At 34.5% G+C, this 12,145-nt stretch overlaps 2 protein-coding genes across 2 annotated transcripts; both read left to right on the plus strand.

Moving 5' to 3' along the window:
- Nucleotides 1-286: 286 nt before the first annotated feature.
- Nucleotides 287-3,084, plus strand: LOC110427117 (tubulin beta-3 chain). The gene is made up of 3 exons (XM_021442532.2): nucleotides 287-816; nucleotides 1,416-1,685; nucleotides 2,179-3,084. Exons 1-3 carry the CDS (start codon nucleotides 423-425, stop codon nucleotides 2,853-2,855), a joined length of 1,341 nt encoding a protein of 446 aa, XP_021298207.1. The 5' UTR covers nucleotides 287-422; the 3' UTR covers nucleotides 2,856-3,084.
- A 954-nt stretch (nucleotides 3,085-4,038) lies between these two features.
- Nucleotides 4,039-4,880, plus strand: LOC110427119 (putative germin-like protein 2-2). Its single transcript, XM_021442534.2, has 2 exons — nucleotides 4,039-4,141; nucleotides 4,345-4,880. Exons 1-2 carry the CDS (start codon nucleotides 4,039-4,041, stop codon nucleotides 4,878-4,880), a joined length of 639 nt encoding a protein of 212 aa, XP_021298209.2.
- Nucleotides 4,881-12,145: the final 7,265 nt, after the last annotated feature.

Genomic DNA, 12,145 nt, shown 5'->3' on the forward strand with positions numbered 1-12,145 from the left:
AACACTATTTTTGTTTCAATTGCTGGAACAATAATAATAATAAATTGTAAATGACAATATAATTATTCATTTTTTGATCTTTAAGTGATTTATATTTTTATTAAAAAATTAAAAATGATAATTTTTTAATATAAAATTTCAAAATAATTTAATATTTTATTATTGTTATTAATAAATTTACTAATTTCCAAAGGACTAAACACCAAAAATAGAAGTATTTTTCCAATTTGGACAACAAAAATCTGTCCTTTTCTGTTTCACCTATAAAAGGCAAAACTTTATTAGCCAGCCCAGCACGGCTGCGTCCATCCTTCACTCTTATCCTTCCATTTCCCAACAAAAAGCAAAGCAACCCATTTTCCCTCTCCCATCGCTTAACCCGTGACAAGGAGAAAAAAAACGAAAAACCAAGTGAGGAGAAAATGAGAGAAATCTTGCACATCCAAGGAGGTCAATGTGGGAACCAGATCGGGGCTAAGTTCTGGGAAGTGATATGCGACGAGCATGGAATTGACAACACTGGAAAGTATAGCGGTGACTCCGAACTGCAGCTGGAGCGTATCAATGTCTACTACAATGAAGCCAGTGGTGGGAGGTATGTCCCCCGCGCTGTTCTCATGGATCTTGAACCGGGCACTATGGACTCCGTCAGATCTGGTCCTTTTGGACAGATCTTTAGGCCTGATAACTTCGTCTTCGGGCAGTCTGGTGCTGGGAACAACTGGGCCAAGGGTCATTACACAGAGGGAGCTGAGCTCATTGATTCTGTTCTTGACGTTGTCAGAAAAGAAGCTGAGAATTGTGATTGTTTGCAGGGTATCAATCCTATAACTTGACTTTGCCCTTTTTCTTTAAAAGACATTTTGACCTATGGGTTTAGTTTAATTTGTTGAGATCGGTGCGTTTTTGAGGGTTTTATTCGTTCTTTTGTGAATTTTGTCATGTATTTTGTTGGTGGATCTTCCTCAATTCTGAGTTATGAGTATGCTTTGAAAATTTTGTTTTTTTTGTTTTTATCTTGGGTGCGGTGAACCATTTTGGGTGTTTTCCAGGCTCTTTTCTTTTCTTTTCCTTTCTTTCTATTTTGGGGTTTTTAAAGATAGTTTGTTTTTAATGCAGATTTGTTTGTCTGTTTTAGTTTGGCTTATGTCTTGACTGTTATATCTATGAACAAATCCTTGTTGAAGTAAATTTGTTATGTATATATATAGAGGAATATGTTAAGCCATTGAAGCAACGTGGTTATTGTTTTGAACTGATTATGGTTGCAAGTTATTTTGAAAGTTTCTTGTTAAATTGTACTTTGGTTTTGTTTATTTGCATTTCTAATCTCCCTCCTCCTGCAAACCCAAAAGGGAAAAAAAAAAACCAGCTATATGTGCTTTCAAATCTCACTTTATGTGTTTTTGGTACAGGATTTCAAGTTTGTCATTCTTTGGGTGGAGGTACTGGATCCGGAATGGGTACCCTTCTTATTTCCAAGATTAGGGAGGAGTATCCAGATCGCATGATGTTGACATTTTCGGTGTTCCCTTCTCCTAAGGTATCTGATACAGTTGTTGAGCCATACAATGCTACCCTTTCCGTTCATCAGCTTGTTGAGAATGCCGATGAATGCATGGTGTTGGACAACGAGGCTCTGTATGACATCTGCTTCCGAACTCTCAAGCTGGCCACTCCCACCTGTAAGTTTGATTTAGGGTTCTAAATGCCTAGTGTATTCAGCAAAGGATTTTTAGCTTTGCCTAACGCAAGTTTCTCCATTTGTTTTTAAACTCCATTTGTTTTCAACAGTTTAAAATTAAAACATGTAGTGGGCATTAATTTGATTATGTTGCTTTACCTTCCTGTTCTGGGTCTTTGTGAAAAACGATGTTGCTCAATTATTAAGGAATTGGTGGCATATGAGCCCTATCCCTTTATTAAATCTTAGTTGGGTTGCTTGTAAGTATCTTTCTTACCAGACACCCACCATTTGCCTTTTTTCCCCAAACACAAAAGAATGTGATGCGTTAGGAATAACTGCTCTCATATTTGTTTCTATGAATTGGGATGATAACTATTATTTTCTTATGCTACTTCAAAAATATTGAGTGGCTTCTCTTAATGGAATCAATTTCCAGAGTATACATGATCTGGCCTCTGTGCTTATGTTCTTTTTCTTTTAACTTGACTCAGTTGGTGATCTTAACCACCTCATCTCTGCTACCATGAGTGGTGTCACATGCTGTCTGCGGTTCCCTGGACAGCTGAACTCTGATCTCCGCAAGCTTGCTGTGAACCTTATTCCCTTCCCACGACTACACTTCTTCATGGTTGGATTTGCACCCTTGACATCCAGAGGATCACAGCAGTACCGGGCCTTGACTGTGCCTGAACTGACTCAGCAGATGTGGGATGCCAAAAACATGATGTGTGCTGCTGACCCACGCCATGGCCGTTACCTAACTGCTTCTGCAATGTTCCGTGGTAAGATGAGCACTAAGGAGGTTGATGAACAAATGATTAATGTCCAGAACAAGAACTCATCATACTTTGTTGAGTGGATCCCAAACAATGTCAAGTCTAGTGTGTGTGACATCCCACCAAAGGGTCTGAAAATGGCATCCACTTTCATTGGAAATTCAACTTCAATCCAGGAGATGTTTAGGAGGGTTAGCGAGCAGTTTACAGCAATGTTCAGGAGGAAGGCTTTCTTGCACTGGTACACTGGTGAGGGAATGGATGAGATGGAGTTTACTGAAGCTGAGAGTAACATGAATGATTTAGTTGCTGAGTACCAGCAATACCAGGATGCCACTGCAGACGATGAGTACGAGGAGGAGGAGGAGGAAGAAGAGGAAGTTCCAGCTTGAGGGGAGGAGTCTCTATAAGCTTACAGTTGGTCTGAAATTTGTATCTATGTTGGCTGGCTCTAGCTGGCTGATGTTTATGTTGTTGAGATGTCAAATTTGGATTGACATGATGTGTATGTTTGTGGCTCCTATTTGAGATTATGCTATTACTTTTAAATCTTGAATGGATCGATGCTTGTATTTAGTAGAATTCTGGAAGATTGAAGGTAATAGTCTAAATTTTCTTTTATCCTAGGTGTGCATGGAATTCATATGAAGTAGTTTTTCTATAATTTATTGTTGTAGTTGAAAATGGGTTCATTCATGCTTCAATGCATTTTGAGGTTTAATGTGCAAAATCTATACATTGATATTGTATTATACTTTTTCGTAATTGATGCGTAATTGGTGAGTATGTTTTGAATCTTGAATCCTACAGATCCAATGTTTTGACTGTTCTCTTAAATTAATTTTACATATACAAATAAAATAATAGAAATATTTCATTTATTTTTTAAATACTCTTACTTTCAAATTAAATCTAGTTTTTTAAATGGTACAAGTTTTAAGAATATGAATAAATAACATTCAAATATTTAGTTTATTAGTTATTATATGATTTTTTTATTTAAAAATAGTATTTAGTTTATTGGTTTTTGTATGATTTTTCTGTTTAAAGAGTAAGATTTGAATTTTTTTTAAAATTTATTAAAGCAATAATTACAAAATAAACTATGGATTGATTTAGTAAATAGATAAATTTGATTGAAAATAAATAAATATTAAAGAAATAATGATAAAAATTGTCAGCATTTAGCTTATATATTTATTTATTTATTTGTTTTGCGGGTTGGTATCAGCTGTCACGCAGAAGAAAGTAGTGACTGAGACAAGGCTAAGAATGATGTGGGAAGGAGAAGTGGTCGCGAGAAACAAGGAACAAGTCAATCGCTGTCGAGGTTTAAGACAAAAATCTGAACATATATCCAAGTAATAAGCTTACAATATGTCCAAAGATGAATGTTTCAACTCCATCCATCTCCCGACGGCAGCTTCATTTCTCTTCTGTTCGTCCCACTATAAAAGGAGACAGTTGCAGCTTCTTCTTTACATCAATATTATTAGTAATTTATAGTTTTGGGTTAATTACCACCTAAGCTGACATAATTAAGCTGCATTTGCATGCATGCTTCCTTCTTCCAAAATGTTTACGAAGATTGTCTTCGTCTTAACTTGCTGTCTTGCCCTTGCGTCTGTCGATAGTACTCCTCTTCAAGATTTTTGTGTTGCAGACCCCAACAGCAAAGGTACTGCATGTCTGCAATTTCTTTCTATTCTTCTTGCCTCATTTTTTTTTTGTATAAATTTATCTTCAATACTGATAAATGAAATGTCGATTAGAATATTTCTTCCTATCAATTTTTACAAAAAAAGAACCAAAATAAATTAAAGTTGGATGGTAAAATTATTGATTAATAATATCCTTGTATGCTTTTCTGCTTCATGACAGTTGCTGTCAATGGCTTGGCTTGCAAGGATTCAAAGCTGGTTGTAGCCGACGAATTCCACCTCACAGGGCTGCATTTGACAGGCAACACTTCAAACCCCTACGGGTTCAAGGCGACTCCAGTTACATTAGCCCAGCTACCAGGGCTGAATACCCTGGGAGTTTCAATGGTTCGTCTAGACTTTGCACCATGGGGTCTTAACCCTCCCCATACGCACCCAAGGGCTAGTGAAATCTTGACTGTCTTGGAAGGCACCCTGGAAGTGGGGTTCATCACTTCCAACCCTGAGAACCAATTGTTCAAGAAAGTTCTTAACAAGGGTGATGTATTTGTGTTTCCTATGGGCCTTATTCATTTCCAGAGAAATGTTGGATATGGGAATGCAGTTGCGGTTGGAGCCCTTAACAGCGAGAGTCCTGGGGTTATTACCATTGCTAAGTCAGTGTTTGGTTCAAATCCAAGCATTCCCAGCGATGTTCTAGCAAAGGCTTTCCAGGTTGACCAGGATGTGATTTTTCAGCTGCTAGCTAAGTTCTAGACAGCCATTGGTAATACCAAAGGGTGTAACTCTTTGCTGCTACCGTCTGTTTATTTCTGTTCAACATTTTAAGGTTGTAAAATCAAATAATAAATAGTGAAAGTATATAATCTTTCACTTCCAAAGAAGATTGAAAGTGTTAAGAAACTGAGAACTAAACCATGCATGCATTAAAGCTAAGAAAAGTAAATGTATGGTTGAAAAACTATAAATTGGAGATAAAAATGCTTGATTTCTAGTTTCGAGAACCCTTTCATCCTGCTTTAAATCTTGTAATTATACTAGAATGAAGGCTTAATACGAGCTTGCAAGTGTAATTAACTTGCAGGGGGACACTTCCACTTATCCGAAAATGCTGAACATGAATTGATAACAGCCCTTTATCTCCTAAAGGTAAACGTACAATAAGAGAATGGATATATATCAAGTAAGATTTTTTATTACATCCAATTAGATCGTAAACTCTGTCCAACCTTGCCTTACCTTACTTACCTCACATTTCTTAGCCTTTGCTTGGAATATATTTTCTAATAAACAGAAAGAAGAATGACCCATTACTTGTTAAAATTTCAAGCTTTTGAAGCTTATATGTGTGAACTTCAATCATGATTAAGAATATTCTCATAAAGACCAAGATTTTCAAGTTCAACAATCTGTAAATTTCGACAAGTTTATAGCCTTTAAACTATATACAAAATTCAATCCAGATATATACTTAGCTTAACAATTCTACAAATTCAGATATACCTCATATACTAAGAAATATATATAAGTGTATTTGAGAATTTGATTTATTGATTAATACATTATTTTCTTATTTAAAATAACAATATTCAAATATTTTTCCCTCAACTTTAAAAAAACAAAAAAAGTGTATATGAATAGACGTGTTAGAAGTGAATAGTTAGAGACAAGAGGCCATAAGAGAATTTGAAACACCTTTTATTAGAAAAGATCGACATAATTAATTTAATAAAGAGATAATTTGACTTAACTATATGGCGGCTTCTTCAATTCTATAGGATAAATAAATTGAAATCAGCTGTAAACGTCAATGAAAGGGAACACCAAAAACTGTCCAAACGAGAAAAGGGTCGTTTTACAAAGGCCATTGAATCTTGATCCAGGCTATTAAGATTATATTCTAACAAATTTTCAAAGAATTAAACGACAACAATTATATATTCTCTTTTAAAAGTAAAGATCACTTCACTAATATATTGACAAAATCAATAAACACATAAAATGTGCACATCAACGTAAAACAAAATAATTTTTCAAACAATCAAATTTATAAATTTAACTAATAGTTAATATCAGATTTTACATTCATTGAATATTAAATTTAATAAGATCATCTGTCAACTTATTAATAATCAAAAACATACAATGACTTTGCCGTCTTCCCGATTGAATTTTTAAAATTTTAATATGTAATATAATTATACAAGAAATGAATCTTGCTAATGGATGACAACTAACAGATACCTCTCTGCTCTGTCTCACTATAAAAGGAGAAGCACACTGCATTTTTCTTGTACAGAGCAATATTTGTTGCAAATGGCTGCCAAAACCTTGTTTATAGCACTCCTTGCTCTAACTTGCTTCGTTGCATTTGCATCTGGTCAAAGAGATGGTCCTATTCATAAATCGGCAGATGATCATAAATCAGATAGTGAAGATGTATCTTTAAAACCAAAGCAAATAATCGAAACTGATGACAAAGGTAGTGCTGCAATATCTCATGATCACATTAATGATCATAGAGATGGTGCTGTTCCAAATCAATCCGATCGTAAACATAGCCCGCATCAAAATTTTTAACCAGGCAGCTGAACCCGAACACCAGCCAAAGGAAGGTACTCCTTCATTGATGGATGAATATATATATATTAATATTGGTTTATGGTTTTGTGCTGCTAGGCTAGCCAATTGATGGGTGTATTTTTCAAATCCTAGCAATATTACCAGTGATCATCTCGCCAAGGCTGCCAGGGATTTGAGTTATCTGCTACAAGCAAACTTCAATAAGGGTCTTTATTTGCTTGTTCTAAAATGTCAAATTTCCTCCCCTTACGCTAATTTGAGCTTGTAAGTACTTTATGTTGTAATTGAACGTGTGTTCTTATGTGTGTGTCATGTGACGTTTTAGTAGAAATGTATGTGAAATGGGGTTTTGTATAATTGTATTGGAATAAAAAAAGGTGTTTATTATCTAATCTTTGGCGTATCAAGTATTTGGAATATTTGCAACAGTTATATTGGTCTCTCGAGTGCAGTGTCTTTGTGATGAAATGCACTGCAATAATAACAATGCTAAACAATAACTATCCGAAGGTCAAAGAATGATGATCTTAAGTGCTAGCTACGTCTATTTGAATTGTCTATATAAAGGCTAAGGCAGCTTCGGCAAATTCGCTTATATTTCCTCCAAACTTCCAAGAACTTCCACCTACAAAGCCATCCCTCTTACTTTCTTTCTTTCATCCAACACACACATGCATAATACACACTATATTTATCATATAATTTATCATGTTATTAGTCTTTTTATCATAGTTTATACTATCATTATTATCATATAATTATTTACATTGTTGAGCTGGTGAGATTTTGGATGGTTTTGATTGATCACTTTAGTTCATCTGCAAGGTTACACAAACCATTGGTTTGTTAAATCCTAAAAATAATATATCAATATTGCACCTTGCTTGCCATTTAGACAATATTTGGAGGGAACGGATTTCTATTTTAAAAATAGTGATTCCTATCACGCTTAAGATTTAAAGATAGGTTGAGACAGTTTGATTGTAAATATGATGACCTTATTCAATTGATGATTTTATAAGATTCAAAATGTTAACACAGTTGAGAACTTAACTATTAATTAAAGCTAATTAAGAAAACTATATAAAGTAAATATTGAAAAACATCAATGAAGATAAAAATGCTTGATTTATAGTTTTTACAACCCTATTCTCTTCCTCTAAATCTTGAATTTATACTAGGAAGAAGACTTAATACGAGCAAGCACGTAAGTAATAAACTTGCAGTGGGGCACCCTCCAATTATCCGGAAATGCTGAACATGGGTTGATAACAGCCTATTGTGTCCTGAAACTAGAGCCTGCAAGGACAAGTAAACGTACAATAAGAGAAAGGATATGAAAATCATTATCTTCATCCTCTGGCCGGCCTTTTGGTTCGAAAAGAAGCTTTATATATTGCAGGAGGGTCATCCTCAACAAACTTCGGCACATCTCGACGAAGATACCTGCTATACAGTCTAGTAATAAAGCGTTGTTAAATACAGACAACAAATAGCTTTCAGTTGGACCTTGGCAATTTTGAAGAATTACTGGAAAATTTATATCAAGATTGCCTGAATTGTCCTGGATTAATTGATGGACATCAATCCAATGGCTGCAAACAATACCTTTGCCGATTCGTTGGCCAAGTCTAGTGTGGAAAAAGTGGACACCATGATCTTCCTTGGTCGTTTGCTGCATCGAAAGGTTGGCCACCGCTTCTAGTATGGGACGTGGAGACGTTGGTGCTGTACTGATTGTGTTTGCGATGTATGGAGTTACATTTGTGGTGTAATGCTGTCATGGCTTCTGGGTTTGATGTCTGTTGGCAATGGATGCACTTGGTGTATGGGTAGAGCATTGGATGGTTTGGGTTGGGTGTGCCTCTGTCTCGAGGTATAGATCATCTGTTTTGAGATTCTTGGGGGCCATGTTATTGTCTGGTGCACTTTGGGGGTGACAACTATGCTGCTGTGTTGGTCTGAATTTATGTGTTTTTAGTTGTTTAATGTGTGCCTCTAAGCTGCTGTATGGTTTTCCTTCCACTATTCTTAGTGGCTGCCATTACTGTTTCATTACTCTTAGTTGAGTTATAAACGACCACCATTACTTGACCTGGAAAACCATATTTCCTATTGAATTTGTTGAAAACAAATTTATGAGCATAGCCTTGGAGATGAGTAGACGTGTTAGAAGTGGACAGTTAAGGACAAGAGGCCGGAAGTGAATTTGGCGTCAGAATATGGTGGTTTCTTCAATTATGGAGAAGTAATAACAATAATACAACTAAATCAGCTGTCATGTTGCAAAGAAATGTCAATGAAAGAGAACCTCAGAGACTGTCCAAACGATAAAAGGGTTGTTTCACAAAAACCAATTCAATCTTGGTCCAGGTCAATAAGACTAATCTATATATTCTCACAAATTTCCAAAAAATTAAATGACAAGGATTGTATATAAATAATTTTCTTTCAAAAGCAAAGAACACTTCAATAAATGAAAACAATAAGTATGTAACAAAAAGAAAAAAAAAAAAAAGAACCCACGTCAGCATAAAACAAAATAATTTCTTGAATAATTTAATTTATCAACATAATTAATCATCACTATTAGATTCAGTGTTTATTACATATCAGATTTGATAAGATCATCTGTTGGAAGGCACCTGGAAGTGGGGTTCATCACTTCCAACCCTGAGAACCAATTGTTCAAGAAAGTTCTTAACAGGGGTGATGTATTTGTGTTTCCTATGGGCCTCATTCATTTCCAGAGAAATGTTGGATATGGGAATGCAGTTGCGGTTGGAGCCCTTAACAGCGAGAGTCCTGGGGTTATTACCATTGCTAATTCAGTGTTTGGTTCAAATCCAAGCATTCCCAGCGATGTCCTCGCAAAGGCTTTCCAGGTTGACCAGGATGTGATTTTTCAGCTGCTAGCTAAATTCTAGACAGCCATTTGTAATACCAAAGGGTGTAACTCTTTGCTGCTACTGTCTGCTTATTTCTCTTCAACATTTTAAAGTTGTAAAATCAAATAATAAATAGTGAAAGTATGTAATCTTTCACTTCCAAAGAAGATTGAAAGTGTTAAGAAACTGAGAACTAAACCATGCATGCATTAAAGCTAAGAAAAGTAAATGTATGGTTGAAAAACTATAAATTGGAGATAAAAATGCTTGATTTCTAGTTTCGAGAACCCTTTCATCCTGCTTTAAATCTTGTATTTATAGTAGGATGAAGGCTTAATTCGAGCTTGCAAGTGTAATTAACTTGCAGTGGGACACTCTTCCACTTATCCGAAAATGCTGAACATGAATTGATAACAGCCCATTATCTCCTAAAGGTAAACATACAATAAGAAAATGGATATATATCAAGTAAGATTAGTTATGACTTCCAATCAGATCGTAAACTCCGTCCAACCTTGCCTTACTTATTATGTGATGTTTAAACTTGTGAAGTATTACCTAATCAAAGGCAATGCCCTTTGCATGCATTCTTTGGTTGTTTGACTTGTACAACCTCACATTTCTTAGCCTTGCTTGAAATATATTTTCTAATAAACAGAAGAATGACCCATTACTTTTACTTTTAACGTTGGTCGGTGGAGGCTAAAACTTGTTAAAATTTCAAGCTTTTCAAGCTTATATGTGTGAACTTCAATCATGATTGAGAATATTTAAGTTCAACAATTTGTAAATTTAGACAAGTTTATAGCTTTCAAACCCTAGCCATTTACAAAATTCAATCAAGATATATAAGCTCAGATCTTAGTTTAATAAGTTTACAAATTTAGATATATCTCACATTCTAAAAGATATATATGAATGTATCCGAGCATTTAGTTCATTGATTGGTGAATGATTTTCTTATTTAAAATAGTAAGATTTTAATTTATTTCTTTTGATTTTAAATATATATATATATATATATTAATAGACTTGTTAAAAGTGGAAAGTTAGAGACAAGGGGTACAAGAGAATTTGACACACCTTTTATTATAAAAGATCGGCAGAATTAATTTAATAAAGGGACAATTTGGCTTAACTATATGGTGGCTTCTTCAATTCTACAGAACAAATAAATTGAAATTAGCTGTAAACATCATCGAAAGGGAACACCAGAAACTGTCCAAACGAAAAAAGGGTTGTTTTACAAAGGCCAATTGGATCTTGATCCAGGTTATTTTGATCATATTCTAATAAATTTTCAAAGAATTAAACAACAATGATTATATATTCTCTTTTAAATGCAAAGATCACTTCATTAATAAATTGACAAAAGCAATAAGTATATAAAAAGTGCATGTCATCAAATTTATAAATTTAAACTTATAAATTTAACTAATAGTTAATATCAGATTTTACATTCATGAAATATCAGATTTAATAAAATTATCTGTCAACTTATTAACAATTTAATTAAAATATATAATGAATTTGTTGTCTTTTTTACTGAATTTTAAAAATCTTAATATGTAATATAATTATACAAGAGATGAGTCTTGCAAATGGATGACAGCTAACAAATATCTCTCCCCTCCTTCTCACTATAAAAGGAGAAGCATTGCTTTTTTCTTGTATCAAGCAATAATTGTTGCAAATGGCCGCCAAAACCATGTTTATAGCACTCCTTGCTCTAACTTGCTTCGTTGCATTTGCATCTGGTCCAAGAAGTAGTCCTATTCATAAATCAGCAGATGATTATAAATCAGATAGTGAAGATGTAGCTTTAAAACCAAAGCAAATAGTCGAAACTGATGACACAGGGAGTGCTGCAATATCTCAAGATCACATTAATGGTCAGAGAGTTGGTGCTGTTCCAAATCAATCCTATAGCAGACATAGCCCGCATCAAAATTTTCACCAGGCAGCTGATCCCTATTGAAGTTGGAATGCATCTCTTTAATTGTTGATAGTGTTTATCTGAGCAGCCAACAGATACTACATGCTGGTGCATAAGATTCAGTTAAGTTTAGTCTTATTTTTTATGTTACAGTCAGTTATTGTTGGTTATTCTACTTGGTACATGTTGGTCTACCACTTAAAATTATAGATCAGTTATCTATTGAGTGCAGTTAGTGGGTGGTTGTCAGTTTTTAATTTTATGTCTTATGGTTTCCTGTACTTAAGCTTTAAGTAGAAAGCAGATATTAATGAAGAAGTTGTTCTGTTTTTTTCACTTACTGCTCTTAAGCATTCTTTTTACTCTCTTTTATTTTCCTTCACTTTATTCTGTTGAAATATCATCATGGTATCAGAGCTTTAGGATCTTGAGGGACCTAAGGTGCTAGAAACAGCGGAGTGTTGTTCATTAAAAGATCTCAGTTTTTCATTTTTTTGTTATTTGTCTGTCATGGCTTCATCTGGGTTTAGTGTCACAGCACCTCCTGTTTTTTCAGGAGAAAATTATGTTATATGGGCTGTGAAGATGAAAGCCTATTTAAGGGCTTTTGATTT

The sequence above is a fragment of the Theobroma umbraticum genome, unplaced genomic scaffold (genome assembly GCF_002168275.2).
Source record: "Theobroma umbraticum cultivar Fairchild unplaced genomic scaffold, ASM216827v3 scaffold_228.0, whole genome shotgun sequence".
Classification (NCBI taxonomy): domain Eukaryota; kingdom Viridiplantae; phylum Streptophyta; class Magnoliopsida; order Malvales; family Malvaceae; genus Theobroma; species Theobroma umbraticum.

What these genes read in the sequence shown, in the direction of transcription:
- LOC110427119 (XM_021442534.2), top strand. Translation starts at nt 4,039, where the DNA reads ATGTTTACGAAGATTGTCTTCGTCTTAACTTGCTGTCTTGCCCTTGCG. An exon ending in TGCAGACCCCAACAGCAAAG is followed by an intron (nt 4,142 to 4,344) that starts GTACTGCATGTC and finishes GCTTCATGACAG; the next exon opens with TTGCTGTCAATGGCTTGGCT.
- LOC110427117 (XM_021442532.2), top strand. Translation starts at nt 423, where the DNA reads ATGAGAGAAATCTTGCACATCCAAGGAGGTCAATGTGGGAACCAGATC. An exon ending in GAATTGTGATTGTTTGCAGG is followed by an intron (nt 817 to 1,415) that starts GTATCAATCCTA and finishes TTTTTGGTACAG; the next exon opens with GATTTCAAGTTTGTCATTCT. An exon ending in CAAGCTGGCCACTCCCACCT is followed by an intron (nt 1,686 to 2,178) that starts GTAAGTTTGATT and finishes AACTTGACTCAG; the next exon opens with TTGGTGATCTTAACCACCTC.